At 36.1% G+C, this 17,149-nt stretch overlaps 1 protein-coding gene across 1 annotated transcript in view; it reads left to right on the top strand.

Moving 5' to 3' along the window:
* Window positions 1-17,149, top strand: part of LOC123542403 (colorectal mutant cancer protein-like) — a 66,072-nt gene that overhangs the window by 31,764 nt on the left and 17,159 nt on the right. Inside the window, exons 5-11 of the mRNA XM_045328238.2 lie at window positions 6,691-6,804; window positions 7,734-7,876; window positions 9,264-9,355; window positions 11,562-11,710; window positions 12,416-12,592; window positions 13,582-13,671; window positions 14,145-14,251. Of these exons, the coding sequence (XP_045184173.2) occupies window positions 6,691-6,804; window positions 7,734-7,876; window positions 9,264-9,355; window positions 11,562-11,710; window positions 12,416-12,592; window positions 13,582-13,671; window positions 14,145-14,251 (872 nt within the window). The remainder of the gene's footprint in view (window positions 1-6,690; window positions 6,805-7,733; window positions 7,877-9,263; window positions 9,356-11,561; window positions 11,711-12,415; window positions 12,593-13,581; window positions 13,672-14,144; window positions 14,252-17,149) is intronic.

Below are 17,149 nucleotides of genomic sequence, written 5' to 3'. Positions count from 1 at the left end.
CGTGTTCAAGAGGTGTCCATATGTTCTATAAAATTGTCTCCAAATTTTATACTGTTGTATTCTGGTACACAATAGACATGATAGAGAGGTTGCAATTTCATGTGTGTATGGGTAAAAAATCTCTAATATAGATATACTTCTAAGACTTAAGATTAAGCAAGTAATTGGTGCTCAAGTGAGCCATGTTCACTGCATTTACAAAATTAAGCCTTACACATTGTATGGTACGTAACAACAAACTTACACATTTTAAACAGGTTGATTAACCCATAGAAAACAGTGGGTATGTTAATTAACAATCTTTATGTAGCAGACTCTTATTGGTGTGCGTAGAGATTGACTGTAACACATATGTGTGCACATACATACACATGATATCGCAACCTCTGTAATATATATTTCTGTTTTCCCAAAATAGGAATAAAAGTCTTGGACTGAACAGACTGGTTTATTGATGCCATTAATCATGTAGTCTGGACTGTGAAAAGAGTTATGAATACCATTGCCAAATATACAATTTCTGTGATGTAATGAATTAGCAATTACCAAGACATTTTTGACAGCTGAATGTCAGGCAGAAGTGACGGCTGTAAATGGTTTGGAGTAGTTTGTCAGGAAAGTTTGGGGTAAATTTGGTGTACCAAGTTTGGCAAGGTTCATGACATAGAAGACCATTTCAACAGCTTTGTAATCAAAGACTTGTCATAAAGAAGTGGTTTCAGTTGTAGAGAAGTTTTTTGACATCCACACAAAGGGAGACAAATGTGATGATACACACATGACAGCAGTTGTTGAGACACTATCTACAGTACAAAGGGAGACAAATATGATGTGGCATATTTGACAGCAGTTGTTGAGACACTATCTACAGTACAAAGGGAGACAAATATGATACAGCATATTTGACAGCAGTTGTTGAGACACTTTTTTTAGTACAAAGGGAGACAAATCTGATGTAGCATATTTGACAGCAGTAATTGTTGAGACACTTTCTACAGTACAAAGGGAGACAAATATGATGTGGCATATTTGACAGCAGTTGTTGAGACACTATCTACAGTACAAAGGGAGACAAATCAGATGTAGCATATTTGACAGCAGTAATTGTTGAGACACTTTCTACAGTACAAAGGAGACAAATATGATGTGGCATATTTGACAACAGTAACACAGTACAAAGGGAGACAGATATGATTTGGCGTGTTTGACAGCAGTTGTTGAGACACTGTCTGCAGTACAAAGGGAGACAAATATAATGTCGCATATTTGACAGCAGAGACAGTAACTGTTATTGTTGAGATAATCTTATTGGCATATTGACTTTGGTGGACATTCCTAAAAGGCTTTGGTAGTAATATGTGATAGTAAATGTTGTTATTGAGGCACTTTTGATGGCACATTTGACAGTTTTTGTTGAAACACTTTCGATAACATGTTTTACATGTGTGGCTGATGTGTCAGACCACAGTCGTCCAGATAGCATGGGAACACCTCATTACACACAAGTGGTGAAGTTTTAACAACCTGTTGTATTTAGACAGATTGTTTTAAAAACATGATCGTGTAGTAATAACTTGTTTCTTGAATATATCAAGAGCTATTTCATGTAAGGTTGATATTAATGTTTTATTAAAGATGTGGTCTGCTTTTGCTCTGATATTATTCTTTACCCAGAGGGCATTCCCCTGGTTCTCTGCACTGTCTTCCAGTCTTCTTATCTGTCTTATTTCACTGTCTGTTGTTGATATATTAAAAACAAAATTTGGACGGAATTTTTCCAGTGTACACTCATTGATCCATGGGGCTGCTGGGCAAAAGGTTTATTTTTATAAGGCATCTTTGTCTGCAACCAGTCATGATAATTGCAAACCTGATCATCTCTGATCATTAAGTTAATTTTTCTGGCTTCTGTCACATTGTTTATGTAGACTTTTTTCTTATCTTGCAAGAAGCTGAACACTGTATATGAGCCCCGCCGTGAGAAAACCAACAAAGTGGGTTTGTGACCATTATGGATCCAGACCAGCCTGCACATCCGTGCAGTCTGGTCAGAATCCATGCTGTTTGCTTATAGTTTCTCTAATTGCAGTAGGCTTTGAAAGCGAACAGCATGGATCCTGATCAGACTGCATGGATGAACAGGCTGGTCGCAAACCCCACTATGCTGGTTTTCTCATGGCATGGCTCATATATTGAAAAATGGTCTTTCCTATCTAACATGGCATAAATGCTCATCAGGCATGTCTGATTATTTTGCAACCTATAAATAATAGAACTTCAGACAGGATAGAATGGCTTCTCATCACAGAAAATATCTCATGATATTGTATATTGTTTTACATCAATAATTCATAACTATCGAAAAAACTGCATACATGTGCCACCTCTTTGGTCAGTATTATTTTTTCTGGTACATTTCACATCATACAGATGATATTGATAAGTCAGTGATTTTGTATTATCTGCAAGGTTTATAGTAAGCTGTTCTACATTTTTAGCTCACCTGTCATGTAGTGACAAGGTGAGCTTCTGTGATCACCCTTCGTCCGTCATCAGTCAGTCCATCCGCAATTTCTTGTGAACATGATAGAGACCACATTTTGCAATCAATTTTAATCAAACATGCACACAACTTGTATGATATCTTTGTTCCTTTCAAAAACTGGCCAGATCTCATCATGTGTTCCAGAGTTACTGCCCCATTTAAAAGGCCCAAAATTCGCTATTTTGGCTTGTGAACATGACAGAGACCACATTTTGCAATCAATTTTAATTAAACTTGCCCACAATTTGTATTGGCATAATATCTCGATTCGTTTTGAAAACTTGCAAGATCCCATCATGGGTTTCAGAGTTATGGCACCTTAAAGGGCCAAAGTTTGCTATTTTGGCTTTTGCAGCAATAAAGAGACTTCATTTATGGTTTGATTCCATACAAACTTGCAAAATATCTTTAACAACAATAGATTTTGGATTCCAAGATGAGTTACGGCCCCTGATTGACCCACAAAAGAGCCAAAATTGTTTTTTTTTTACCTTGTGAACATGATAGAAGTGACATTTTACATTCAGATTTAACCACACTTACACACAATCAAAGTCACAATAAAATCTTGGTTCCTTTTGAAAATCGGCTAAATTCCATCATGAGTTCTAGAGTTACTGCCCCTGATAGGGGCAAAATTTCTATTTTGGCCCTTTCAGCCATCTAAACATTTCATTTATGTTTTGATTTGATACAAACTTAATGTTTATCTTGATAATCTCTAGGCCAAGTTAGAAACTGGGACATTTGGGGTCATAATAGGTCACCAGGTCAAATCAAAGGAAAATCCTAGAGGCCATGATTATCTTCATGAAACTTGGTAAGAATGATTATCTTGATGATTCCGAGACAAAGTTCGAAACTTGGTCATGTGGGGTCAAAAACTAGGTCACCACTCAAATTAAAGGAAAAGCTTGTTAACACTCTAGATGCCACATTTGTGACCCTATCTTCTTGAAACTTGGTCACAATGTTTATCTTGATGATTCCAAGGCCAGTTTTAACAGGTGAACAATATAGGGTTATCATTGCCTTGTTAAGTCAATATTTTATATGCACAAAATCATTTTACACATTTTGAATGCAGTTTAGAGAATTGTTTGATTCAAATAGTTATTATTATTGACAGTAGAAGTGTGAACTTGAAGCAAAGCCACTTTACACCACTTATGGACTAGACAGACTTTTAAGGGAGTCATTGTATTGTAATGTTTTGTATATTAAGCCATTCCAGTACTTGGCAGCATGCTGCAATGTCTAGTTCATTCCTGTATTTGGAAACATGCTGAGATATAAAAAAACTAATAGTCCATTCTGCATTTGGCAAAGTGCTGAGTTCTATAGATCTGTTGGCTCATTTCTGTAAGTGGCAACATGCTCCCAGGGACAATTTTGAAAGAATAATTGGAAAGGTTTGCACATAGGGATGGGTCACCAAAGGAACCTGTTTCACCTACTGAAAATGTAAGCCATGAGGCAGGTGTTTGAAAATATTGGCTCCAAATTGATTCAGGTTTTCAGATTTTGTCTATGTTTACAGAGTAAGTTACTTACACAACAGGAACAGAGGTTTTGTTGGCAAACAAACATTTCAACTAACCCTAACAGTATGTTTCTTGCAAGGTAACCCTGGGTTCATTTTTTTGAAATAACAGTAAAAAGAACTAGTCCAACAGCACTGTAATCTTTTAACAGCAGATTTTTCAAGCTAATTTGAACAGGTGTTTGGCAGCAACTCAAGTTTGTCCATCAGAGTATGCAAAATTTTAAAAACGTAGATTTGCCAAGTTCAAGGTCATTTATTTGATCTATGGACGTATGTAACAGGACAGGATTAAAACTTTTCTTCCCTTTAACCTCTCCAGTGTAAGAACCTGTGTACAACAGAAACATTTCAGTTTTCCCACAGCTGTCCACTTTACAAAGGTTGTACTTTAAATTGTTAAAGCTGAACCTTTGTTAAGCAGCCAGCTGAGGTGACTGCTTAAGTCAGGTTGATGTTAGAACAAAAATTCAAATGAGGAAATCAGCTGACTCGCTGCTTAATGCAGGTAGCTGTTTAATACAGGTGATCACTTAGTACAAGTGACTGCTAAAGAGGGTTCAACTGTATTTCATTTAACTCTGGGTGACATTTTCACAAGAAAAAGGCCAGAAGTACAAAACTGGTGATACCATATTCTGTTTTAACCAAAACTTCCTATCTTCTTCACAAAAATCAGATAAGTTAATGTACTTTTGTAGTAAAGTGGTGTGCAATGAGTTCCATTGTACCCATGGGAACAATTCAGTTAAGTGGAGCTCATTGGTTCTGTAAAGAAGATTTCTCACAGTATAACTTCATGAATAATGATTATTAGGCCTTTATTTCCTATTCTATCATTTTTATTGACTAGAGCACTAGAGAACTCCATGCATGAAAGTTATTACCGTATTTACACAAGTAATGAGCATAGCTCATTGAAAAAAATGCAAATTGCATGATGTAAGTGAAATTGCTTTTGTATCTGATCTTCTACAGACTGCGTTCTAAGCAAATGCAGTTGTCTGAAGAAACTACCCTATTTATTAGGTATCCAGCATAGTACGTGGAAAAAAATAGTGTATACTTCTCTGAAGTCATGTGGTAAAAGAAATGAAAATTATTAAATATTGTTTCACAACTGGAAAAAAAGATCAGTTGAGCATTTATATTGTCATTGAAATACACTGAAAGACCTGCTCACTGGAGCACTGGGACTGGCTTGGGCATCAGAGCTTACTATAGCAATTCATTTGGTCTTTCTTATATTATTTATGTTTGAACTGCAGGAAACACTGCATTAATTTACACATTTTGCTTATCTCCCATGAGATTGTGAGTGATCACTCTTTTACTATATTATGTTTCTGGCAATTGTTTTACAGGCTGTTAAACACTTGATATGTCTAAATAATATGATACATACGTGCATTCCCAGGTGCTTCTATTAGAAATAATATGGTAGACTTGGTGTTGTCATTATGCAGCTTGCATTTCTAGATTGTCTACTGGTGGTGTGGAGATATGGCCTTTGGTTTTAATGTATTGCTACTGGTAATGACAGTCGTTCTGGCCAATTTAATTTGCCTGCTTTGGGGGAATTTTTGTCCTGGGATAATCACTTAGTCATTAACATTGGTGATTTTATCTGAACGTTTTTTTTTTCTTTCAAAATTCAGCTAGAATCTTAGGTTTCCCTTTAAAAGGTAACATACCATTGTATTACAGAAAAAAATTGAAAAAAATTGATAAAAATTCTGAATCAATCACATATAAGCCGGAGTTTCAAGGTCGGTCCGGAGTTTCGAGATTGGTCCCCTATCTTAGTTTTACAGTCTTACAGCCATACAGCTTGATGAGAAGTTTGAACCTTAGATTGTAAGCTATGACAATTTGAGAAGAAAAAAAATATGTTTACATTACAATTGTCCCACTTCAGTGTAAAAAGGAGAGAGAAGTTATGAGTAAACCAAGAAGTTGTCAGTAAGTAGAGAAGAGTAGACATAGTACTGGCCCGCTCTGCCATTAGTCATTGTAGCTGATGGCTAATAAAATGCCACTTTGGCTACAAATTTGATGGTCCATTTTGCAATTTTAAACATATTTTTGTATGATTTTAACAGCTTTTTCTTTATTTGGCTACAGCCCATTATTGACCAGGGTGGGGCATGTGTTAGTGTTAGGTTAACTAAGGCCCAAAATTACAATCTTAATACAAGTATTCTCTGTTTGTGATTTTGACATTCTGCAGTTTATGTAGAAGGCTGTGTGCATTAACAGCCCCTTATACTAATATACGATATGGCATAGAAATTGCTGACTATCATTACTGGTGCATTTCCTAACCTTCACCCTGCTAAATTTCTAAAATGGACTGGTCCATCATTCAATTTGGGCAATACCATTTATTATTCAAAGGGGTGTTCACTGAGAATTTACTGACTGAATAGTGAACAGTGCAGACCATGATCAGCCTGCACAGATATGCAGGCTGATCTTGGTCTGCACTGTTCGCAAAGGCAAGATCAGTTGCCGCCACCAGGCTAATAAGGGTACAGGAAGTGTTGATGCGTATGCAAATCAAATCATTCACATCGGTAACATGAATTTTTTATTTTTTCAGTTACATCAAGCCACGTTAACATCTTTGAAAGGGGAGATAATCGAGTTGAGAAGTCGACTACAAAGGGAAAATCTTGAAAAGGATAGATTAGAAAAACAGCTTGGACAGTTGCATGTAAGATAATTAACATTTTTTTTTTTTAAGTTATTGTAAAATCATTTAATTTTGTAGGCATGAAATTTCGTGGTTTTGTTCAAAACGGCAATTTCGTGGGGATATGAATTCGTGGATTGTACAAATTTAGAAATCTATTTCTTTTGTTAGCAGTAACAGTGCATGGCAGTCAAGGAGTTCCACTCAGTGTTTTATGAAAAATGTAGAAAACTGTCTAAATAGGATTATGAAACTTATCCCATTCAGTCAACTACACATACTTCTTTAATTACTATATAAGTGGTTAGTTTAGTGACTTAGAAATTTTAGCAAATTTCGCGAGTTAACAAAATTTGCCAATATTTCCTCCAGTGTAAATATCAGCCAACACGCCATAACAAATGTACAATAACGTTGGTAGTAAACGGGAAAATTCTATTCTTAAAAGAACTGATAATATTGTACGTAGACTATAATACATAGCAAAATCAGTGCATATTAAGCATTGACTACTGGAACAAAATTTTATATACCTGTCTCTGTCTGTGCTCTGTATAAGTTTAAGTGACTAGTTTATACTTCAGATTGCACATATACTGAAAGCAGACTGAAACTGGGAAGTTGCTAGTACATGTATTTCCGCACGCCAGATGTCTGAATTCCAAACTTTTCGACCTACGGAAATATCCACTTGTACAGTAATAAAGTTGTCTGACAATCAGAACAAAATGTAATGTTTGGTCAGTCCGGATGTTAACTGAAGTCTTAGTAGATCTATCGGATTGCTAACTGATAAAACTTAAAATGTCGCCAACATTTCAACATCAGAGAGACACTCTTGTCAAGTCTCAGTAGAGTACTGAGCATTTTACTGGCTTTACTTATCTCACAAATAAGAATTAGTGATTTTTTTCTCATAACGAGAATGATATGTTTCATTATGTTTTTAGGCTGATCGAAGAAATATCCAGGACGATTATGATGAGAGACTGGATGAACTAACATTCCGTTATGAGGAGAGAATTACTGAATTACACAGTGTGATAGCTGAACTTAGGAAGAAAATTGAACGCCATCAAATTAATGTGATAAGGTAAAGAAAATGCATTGAATGCCACCAAATTAATGTGATAAGGTAAAGAAAATGCGTTGAACGCCACCAAATTAATGTGATAAGGTAAAGAAAATGCATTAATGTGATAAGGTAAAGAAAATGCATTGAATGCCACCAAATTAATGTGATAAGGTAAAGAAAATGCATTGAACGCCACCAAATTAATGTGATAAGGTAAAGAAAATGCATTGAACGCCACCAAATTAATGTGATAAGGTAAAGAAAATGCATTGAACGCCACCAAATTAATGTGATAAGGTAAAGAAAATGCATTTTATCACATGTTTGACGTCGCGGGAGTGTATTAAAGTCATTAAATAAAAATGATAATACCCTAGTGTAATAAAGCTTTGACGTCGACGTCATTTATAGTAATGGCGACGTCGGTCAAATTGTCTTGTTTATATAGTAAAAGAAAGTCGATTTTTTGATGTTTCGACAAGAAAGGTTAACATGTGATAAAAAGAATACATGTATTACATTTGTGACTTTCCACATTGAATTTATTAAACTCGTTGAATAAAATTGATAAAATGCTTGGCAGAGCCTCGCATTTTATAATTTTATTCAACTCGTTTAATAAATTCAATATGAAAAGACACTCATGTAATATCCTCTATGAACGCCACCAAATTAATGTGATAAGGTAAAGAAAATAGGTTGAATGAGAGTTTGTACTGTTTAGTCTGCAAAAATTATTGAATCAGGTTACTTGCAAGCTTGGTATATATAGATTTTCATGGTGATGTCTATTGATCATTACACTATAACTTGGTGTATGTCTGCTGAACCGAAGCAGAATGATCTGAGAAAACATGTTTATTTGTGGTTTCACATGCATGCTGGTCTATTATTTAAGTCATGTAATTGTTATAGAAAAGCTCAAACAAAACTTTTGCTAGATATAAATGTAACACACAACCATACCGTAGCAATATTAAACCATACTGTTTATAATTAAGGGAAATTTAGAATGGAACAGGTCTACTGTCAGTGATCATGTATGAAATAAGAAGATAGTATCTTTTGAATGATATTTGGTGATATGAAAGTTTCATTGCTTTTATTAGCAAAACACAGTTATGAAGAAATTAAGCATAATGATCTCCCTATTAAAATGTTTCGTAAAAAATCAGGGCTTGAGATTTTCAGGAATTTTTCCTTTATTTCTGACTTTTATATGCCAAAATTTGCCTCAGCTAGTGACAGTCGAGCAAACATCCATTGGTGATAAATTTTTTATGAACAATGTAAAGGCAATTGATTTTAAATTGCAGCCATTAAATGTTGATATATTATATTGGTCCTTGAGACGTGAGACTTTTGTGTAAAAGATATGATATGTTTACTCTTTCTATACACACAGAGAGGAAGATGAAGATGATATTGACCCAGCTGTCAGTACCAAGAGTCAAGATGGTGGAAGTATTGAGATTGGTTCTCAAACTCAGCCTCAAGGTATGTCTAGACTGGTTCCCAAATTTAACCTCAAATTTCTAGGCTGGTTCTCATATTCATGGTCAAGGTAATTCTAGACTGGCTCTCAAACATGTTAGACTGGTCTAATTAAGTTGACATCAAAAGGCTGCGTATTGAAATTTGTTCTCAGATTAGGCCTAAAGATTGTTCCCCACCCCCAACCGTAATTGTGGGAGACATATTGTTTTTGGCCTGTCAGTCAGTTCATCAGTCTGTCAAACTTTTCATCTGTCACACTTCATTTCCAATTAGCAAATGGAGAACCATTTCACCTAGAACCTTCGGGGTAACTCCATCAAAGGTCAAGGTCACAAGGGCATGAACATGGAAAACCATTTGCGATCAATAACTTGAGAACCACTTGACCCAGAATGTTGAAACTTCATAGGATGATTGAGAAGATGACCCCTTTTGTTTTTTGGGTCAATCCATTAAAGGTCAAAGCCACAGGGGCCTATACATGGAAAACCGTTTCCAACCCATAACTTGAGAACCACTTGAACCAGAACATTGAAACTTCATGGTATGATTGGACATGCTGAATAGGTGATCCTTATTGCATTCCTGTCACTAAGCCAACCATCTGTATTTTTGTGCCCTCCCATGAGTGGTGGGGGGCATATAGATTTGCTCTTGTCCGTGCGTGCGTCCGTCAGTCCTAAGTTTGTGACACACCTAGCTCAAAAAGTATTTGATATAAATTAATGAAACCTTGCATTAGTCTTTATCATGATATGAACTTGCGCACCTATTTTTCGTCTGGCTCTGCCCCCTAATTTTAGAGTTATGGCCCCTGAAATAGTCAAAAATGCACATTTTCACCTTGTGACACGCCTAGCTCAAAAAATATTTGATATAGATTCTTGAAACCTTGCATGAGTCTTAATCATGATATGAACTTGCGCACCTCCTATTTTTCATCTGGGTCTGCCCCCTATTTCTAGAGTTATGGCCCCTGAAATAGTCAAAAATGCACATTTTCACCTTGTGACACGCATAGCTCAAAAAGTATTTGATATAGATTCTTGAAACCTTGCATGAGTCTTAATCATGATATGAACTTGCGCACCTCCTATTTTTCATCTGGGTCTGCCCCCTATTTCTAGAGTTATGGCCCCTGAAATAGTTAAAAATGCACATTTTCACCTTGTGACACGCATATCTCAAAAAGTATTTGATATAAATTGATGAAACCTTGCATGAGTCTTTATCATGGTATGAACTTGCGCACCTATTTTTTGGTCTGGCTCCGCTCCCTATTTCTAGAGTTATGGCCCCTGAAATAGTCAAAAATGCACATTTTCTCCTTGTGACATGCCTAGCTCAAAAAGTATTTGATATAAATTGATGAAACCTTGCATGAATCTTTATCATGATATGAACTTGCGCACCTCCTATTTTTCATTTGGGTCCGCCCCCTAATTTTAGAGTTATGGCCCCCGAAATAGTAAAAAAATGCACATTTTCACCTAATAATGTGCCTCAGTCAAAAAGTATTTAATGTAAATTCATGAAACCTTGCTTGAGTCTTTATCATAATGTGACCTTGCACACTTCTTCTTGGGAATTTTAGCGTTTATTACAGAGTTATGGCCCTTGAAATAGCCAAAATAGTGGATTTTTTGTTTGTGATGCTCATAGATCAAAAAGTATATGGTATAGAATAATGAATCCATTTCATAATTTTTTTTTTGAGGCTATACCCCATTAAGACTGCAAACATTTGAATGATTTCCCATTATTTGTGACAAATGTACCAATGGGGGGCACACCCTGTGTCCTACAGACACATTCTAGTTTATATTTGTGCCTTTCCCCTGATGACTTCTTGCCTATCACTACTATGCTTTGGGGAGACATGCATTTTTCTACAAAAGCATCTTCTTGGTCTAGACAGATTTTGTTCTCAAACTAGGTACCAGTGATGCTCAAGACTGACTCAGTTTCGACTTTAGAAAATAACTCAAGATTGGTTCTCAAACTCAGCCACAAGTTATCATGAGATTATATCCCCAAGTTGGTCTCTCGTAATTTTAGCTTCATGTATTATTCTTAAAAGGAAAGGCTGTCTGGCTTGTGCCTGCATTCTGTCTTAAAGAAGACAAAATTTGTTTGGAAAAACAGTGTAAAAAACTGAAAATCTTACAAGATATGAGTGAAAATAGTTGTGTCATTATTTTTTTAGCAGGAGAAGATCTCAACTCGGAATTATCCAGGGTAGTTACAGAGCTGGAAAGTGCAATACATGAAAGGAAGAAACAGTCAGAGGAACAAATAAAAGATTCATTGGTTGATGACAATGAAGATGATGATGTTGAAGAAAAGGCACTCGAAGTAAGTAGACTGGATCTTGCATTAAATTTAGTTGAGTTTGAAGTGAATTAGGTGGATTTCAAAGTGTATTGTGGATCTCAAAGTGAATTAGGTGGATTTCAAAGTGTATTGGGTGGATCTCAAAGTGAATTAGGTGGATTTCAAAGTGTATTGGGTGGATCTCAAAGTGAATTAGATGGATTTCAAAGTGTATTGGGTGGATTTCAAAGTGAATTAGGTGGATTTCAAAGTGTATTGGGTGGATTTCAAAGTGATTTGGGTGGAACTTGAGTATGTTGGAATAAGTTTGAATTGCATTAGTTTAGGTTGAAGTAGATTGGTTGGAGCTCTGTAAGCAGACTGGATACAATATAATGAAAGTATGGCAGAGGTACAATTTTTGTTGCAACTGGGAGGGACTTTAAGTAAATTGGATGATGCTTAAAGCATTTGGGCAGGAATATGATGAAAATAGAGAATATAGTAGATCAAATTATTCTGCTTCAGTTGAATTAGTATGTCTTTAGGTAAATGATGTGCTACTTTGTGTATTTGATATGTGTTTAAGACCATTTTTAACAGTATTTGATGTGACTGCGGTCGGTATTTATTCTGCACTGATTGCAAAGGTAAAATCACTTGCTGCCAGCAGGCGTAAGGTTAAAAAAATTACAGGAAAAATTGGTTACATATAGAGCTTGAATATTACTGTTTTTCTTGTGACAGGTGTGTAAAAACATGGAAGATTTCAGTTTTGAGCCAGAGCCCCCATCACCTCCTACCCATGGTCTGAGACCAGCCACCTTCCATCCACCCCCGCCTCCTCCTCCCAATGAGTTCCCAGACCCAGGCTATCTACAGGAGGAGATTAACTCATTGAGAACTGAAAACAGCACATTACAGGTGAGTAAAAATCCCTTTATTAGTTTAAATCTCTTTAATATACAACAATGAAAGAGAAAATTCTGATAAGTTAGGTTAGCTATGCATTATAAATGTTGCTTGTCCTTTGACCAGTACTTGTGCCACTGCCTAGGTAGCCTAGTGGTATAGTGTTGTGGGTTTGATCCCGGCCGCATCATATCAAAGACGTAAAAAATGGTACTAGTAGCTTCCTCGCTTGGTGCTCAGCATGAAGAGGATAGTGCTAGGACTGGTCAGCCCGATGTCAGTATAATGTGACTGGGTGGGGTATCATGCCACATGTCTACGGCGTGATATTCCAGTGAGGCAGCAATATAAAGTTGGGCATTGTGCTCACGGCTACAAGTAGACACCGTTGTTTATATGACTGAAAAATTGTTGAAAAAGACGTTAAACCAGAACACACACACACAGTACTTGCGCTTTGGTAAGAGATTGTGGAGACAGTCATTAAATCATGCTTCTTAACTGGGATGCACCTGTTGACATTTAGATCAGAAGTCCTTTATCAAATTACCATATATTTTCACTTATAAGATGCACTCACTTATAAGACACACTCCAACATCGGACATGCAATCTTGGGTTTCTTTTTCTTCTAATTTCCTTGTAGTAAATGCTTATAAGATGCTCCCCACTCTTTGAACTGAAAATATGACTCCTAATAATGTGTCTTAAAAGCGAAAATATACGGTACTACATTTCCTGTCCAAGCCAATTTCTTCTTTGGTACTTGGACTGATTGCTCATTAGTTCCATACCAGTGGGTATTAATGGTTTGTTTAGTGCTGTTATTGATGATGATGATGATGATGATAATGAATGATTGATGATTGATTAATGTTGATGATGATGATTAAAACAACAACAACAACAACAGAGACAGTAATGATAAATTATAAATGTTGATGATGGCGGTGGTGATGATGATGATAAGGATGATGATGATATTTTATTAAACATTACAGGAGCAGATTATCAAGCAGGAACAGGATATGCAGAGGATGCGGCTGGCCTTAGCGAACCTCACTGATGAGAAAAATAGATATAAAAAACAGGTATACTCTACATTCACCATACACTCATCTTAAAGAGCTGTTCAAACATAAGTTAGGGGTTGCAAATTAATGTCAACTTGTTTGAAGAGATTTTGGGTCCTGATGCATCCAAAACATGACTTTTTGTGAGTATTAATGTTTTTAATGAAAATTTAGAGATAGACAAGTGTTAAGAAAATTAAAATGAAAATGCAACCGACATTTATAACTAAACTATGCTTCTTTAAATTGTCCAAGTAACTTTGAAAATAACTTAGTCAGTAGCATTTTACTTAAAATTTTACATTGCTTCAACATTTTGTACAAAGTGGCTGCAAAGATGTTTTCTTTCATTATGTATAAAGATGTTGAACACTTACAAAATATTTTCTTGATTGACATATTTCGCTTGGAGAATACCAGATTTATTTTACTGTTCTATTTTGATATTTCACTGGAAAAGATATTATCAATTTTCCTATAACTGTTTACAGGTATCAGAACACCAAACACGGTTACATAGTTACGAGGGGTCAGGAAGTCCTGTAAACAGTAGAACATCAACCCCGACTAAACAACCTCAGAGTACTAATCTAGAAAGGTATCAAAATGTTTCTCTCTTCTATAACTAAGTGCAGTTTGAGATATTGAAATGAAACTTGGCCTATAGGTAGTTTATAGGAAGACAAAGGTTAGGATTGCATTTCAGACATTGTTGTCAAGGTTACTCCTAATAAAAATTAGAAAAAACACAATTATGCCCCCTTTTTCCACTTAGCAGTTTTTGGTTAAGTTTTTGTATGTAAGCTGGTATCTCAGTATCTACTAATGGGAATGGATTGAAACTTCACACACTTGTTCACTGTCATGATCTAACATGCACTGTGCAGGTCCCATAACTCTACTTTGCATTTTTTCAAAATTATGCCCCTTTCTTGACTTAAATTTTTTTTCTCTGTATCTACTAATGGGAATGGATTGAAACGTCACACACTTGTTCACTGTCATGATTATGACATGCAGTGCAAAGGTTCAATAACTCTATTTTGCATTGTACAAAATTATGCCCCTTTTTCAAGTTGGCAGTTTTTGGTTAAATTCTTATATGTAAGCTGGTATCTCAGTACCCACTAATGGGAATGGATTGAAACTTCACACACTTGTCCACTGTCATGAGCTGATAAGCACTGTATAGGTTCCATAACCCTGTTTTGGATTTTTAACAAAATTATGCCCCTTTTTCGATTTTTGTATGCATTCAATTGACAAGGCTGTTGAATAGTCGAGCGTTGCTGTCCTGCGACAGCTCTTGTTTTTACAAAACCTTATTTTCATACTGTCAAATTCCGTTACCTTGATATTAAAGGGACAGCAAAAATTGCATTGACATATCCAAAGCTCGAAATATTGATATCGTCTATCTGGGAGTACATTTTGTATCTGCAAAGAGTGTCTATATTGTAATTACATTCCATGCTTCGTTTAGAGGGTTCGAAAGGGGAAAAAATTAATATAAAATGTAAATATGTCATTAGCTCATCTGATTTTTTAGCTCACCTGTCACAAAGTGACAAGGTGAGCTTTTGTGATCGCGCGGTGTCCGTCGTCGGTCCGTGCGTGCGTTCGTGCGTCCGTAAACTTTTGCTTGTGACCACTCTAGAGGTCACATTTTTCATGGGATCTTTATGAAAGTTGGTCAGAATGTTCATCTTGATGATATCTAGGTCAAGTTTGAAACTGGGTCACGTGCCGTCAAAAACTAGGTCAGTAGGTCTAAAAATAGAAAAGCCTTGTGACCTCTCTAGAGGCCATATATTTCATGAGATCTTCATGAAAACTGGTCAGAATGTTCACTTTGATGATATCTAGGTCATGTTCGAAACTGGGTCATGTGCTATCAAAAACTAGGTCATTAGGTCTAAAAATAGAAAAACCTTGTGACCTCTCTAGAGGCCTTATATTTCACAAGATCTTCATGAAAATTGGTCAGAACGTTCACCTTGATGATATCTAGGTCAAGTTTGAAACTGGGTCACGTGCCGTCAAAAACTAGGTCAGTAGGTCAAATAATAAAAAAACCTTGTGACCTCTCTAGAGGCCATATTTTTCATGGGATCTGTATGAAAGTTGGTCTGAATGATCATCTTGATGATATCTAGGTCATATTTGAAACTGGGTCACGTGCGGTCAAAAACTAGGTCAGTAGGTCTAAAAGTAGAAAAACCTTATGACCTCTCTAGAGGCCATATATTTCTGAGATCTTCATGAAAATTGGTCAGAATGTTCACCTTGATGATATCTAGGTCAAGTTCGAAAGTGGGTCACGTGCCATCAAAAACTAGGTCAGTAGGTCAAATAATAGAAAAACCTTGTGACCTCTCTAGAGGCCATTTTTTTCATGGGATCTGTATGAAAGTTGGTCTGAATGTTCATCTTGATGATATCTAGATGAAATTCAAAAGTGGGTCACGTGCCATCAAAAACTAGGTCAGTAGGTCAAATAATAGAAAAACCTTGTGACCTCTCTAAAGGCCATATTTTTCATGGGATCTGTATGAAAATTGGTCTAAATGTTCATCTTGATGATATCTAGGTCAAGTTTGAAACAGGGTCATGTGCAGTCAAAAACTAGGTCAGTAGGTCTAAAAATAGAAAAATCTTGTGACCTCTCTAGAGGCCATACTTGTGAATGGATCTCCATAAAAATTGGTCAGAATGTTAACCTTGATGATATTTAGGTCAAGTTTGAAACTGGGTCACGTGCCTTAAAAAAGCTAGGTCAGTAGGTCAAATAATAAAACACCTTGTGACCTCTCTAGAGGCCATACTTTTCATGGGATCGGTATGAAAGTTGGTCTGAATGTTCATCTTGATGATATCTAGGTCAAGTTTGAAACTGGGTCAACTGCGGTCAAAAACTAGGTCAGTAGGTCTAAAATTATTAAAATATTTTGACCTCTCTAGAGGCCATATTTTTCAATGGATCTTCATGAAAATTGATCTGAATGTTCACCTTGATGATATCTAGGTCAGTTTCGAAACTGGGTCACGTGCGGTCAAAAACTAGGCCAGTAGGTATAAAAATAGAAAAACCTTGTGACCTCTCTAGAGGCCATATTTTTCATGAGATCTTCATGAAAATTAGTGAGAATGTTCACCTTGATGATATCTAGTTAAAGTTCAAAACAGGGTCACGTACTTTCGAAAACTAGGTCAATAGGTCAAATAACAGAAAAACTTTGTGACCTCTCTAGAGACCATATTTTTCAATGGATCTTCATGAAAATTGGTCAGAATTTTTATCTTGATAATATCTAGGTCAAGTTCAAAACTGGGTCACATGAGCTTAAAAACTAGGTCACTATGTCAAATAATAGAAAAAATGACGTCATACTCAAAACTGGGTCATGTGGGAAGAGGTGAGCGATTCAGGATCATCATGGTCCTCTTGTTGAAAAAAAATGATGAGTTATTGTCATCACTTGAGCAGTGTCGGCGT

Source organism: Mercenaria mercenaria, chromosome 19, assembly GCF_021730395.1.
Source record: "Mercenaria mercenaria strain notata chromosome 19, MADL_Memer_1, whole genome shotgun sequence".
NCBI classification, from domain to species: Eukaryota; Metazoa; Mollusca; class Bivalvia; order Venerida; family Veneridae; genus Mercenaria; species Mercenaria mercenaria.
This window is presented reverse-complemented; position numbering and strand designations above follow the sequence as displayed.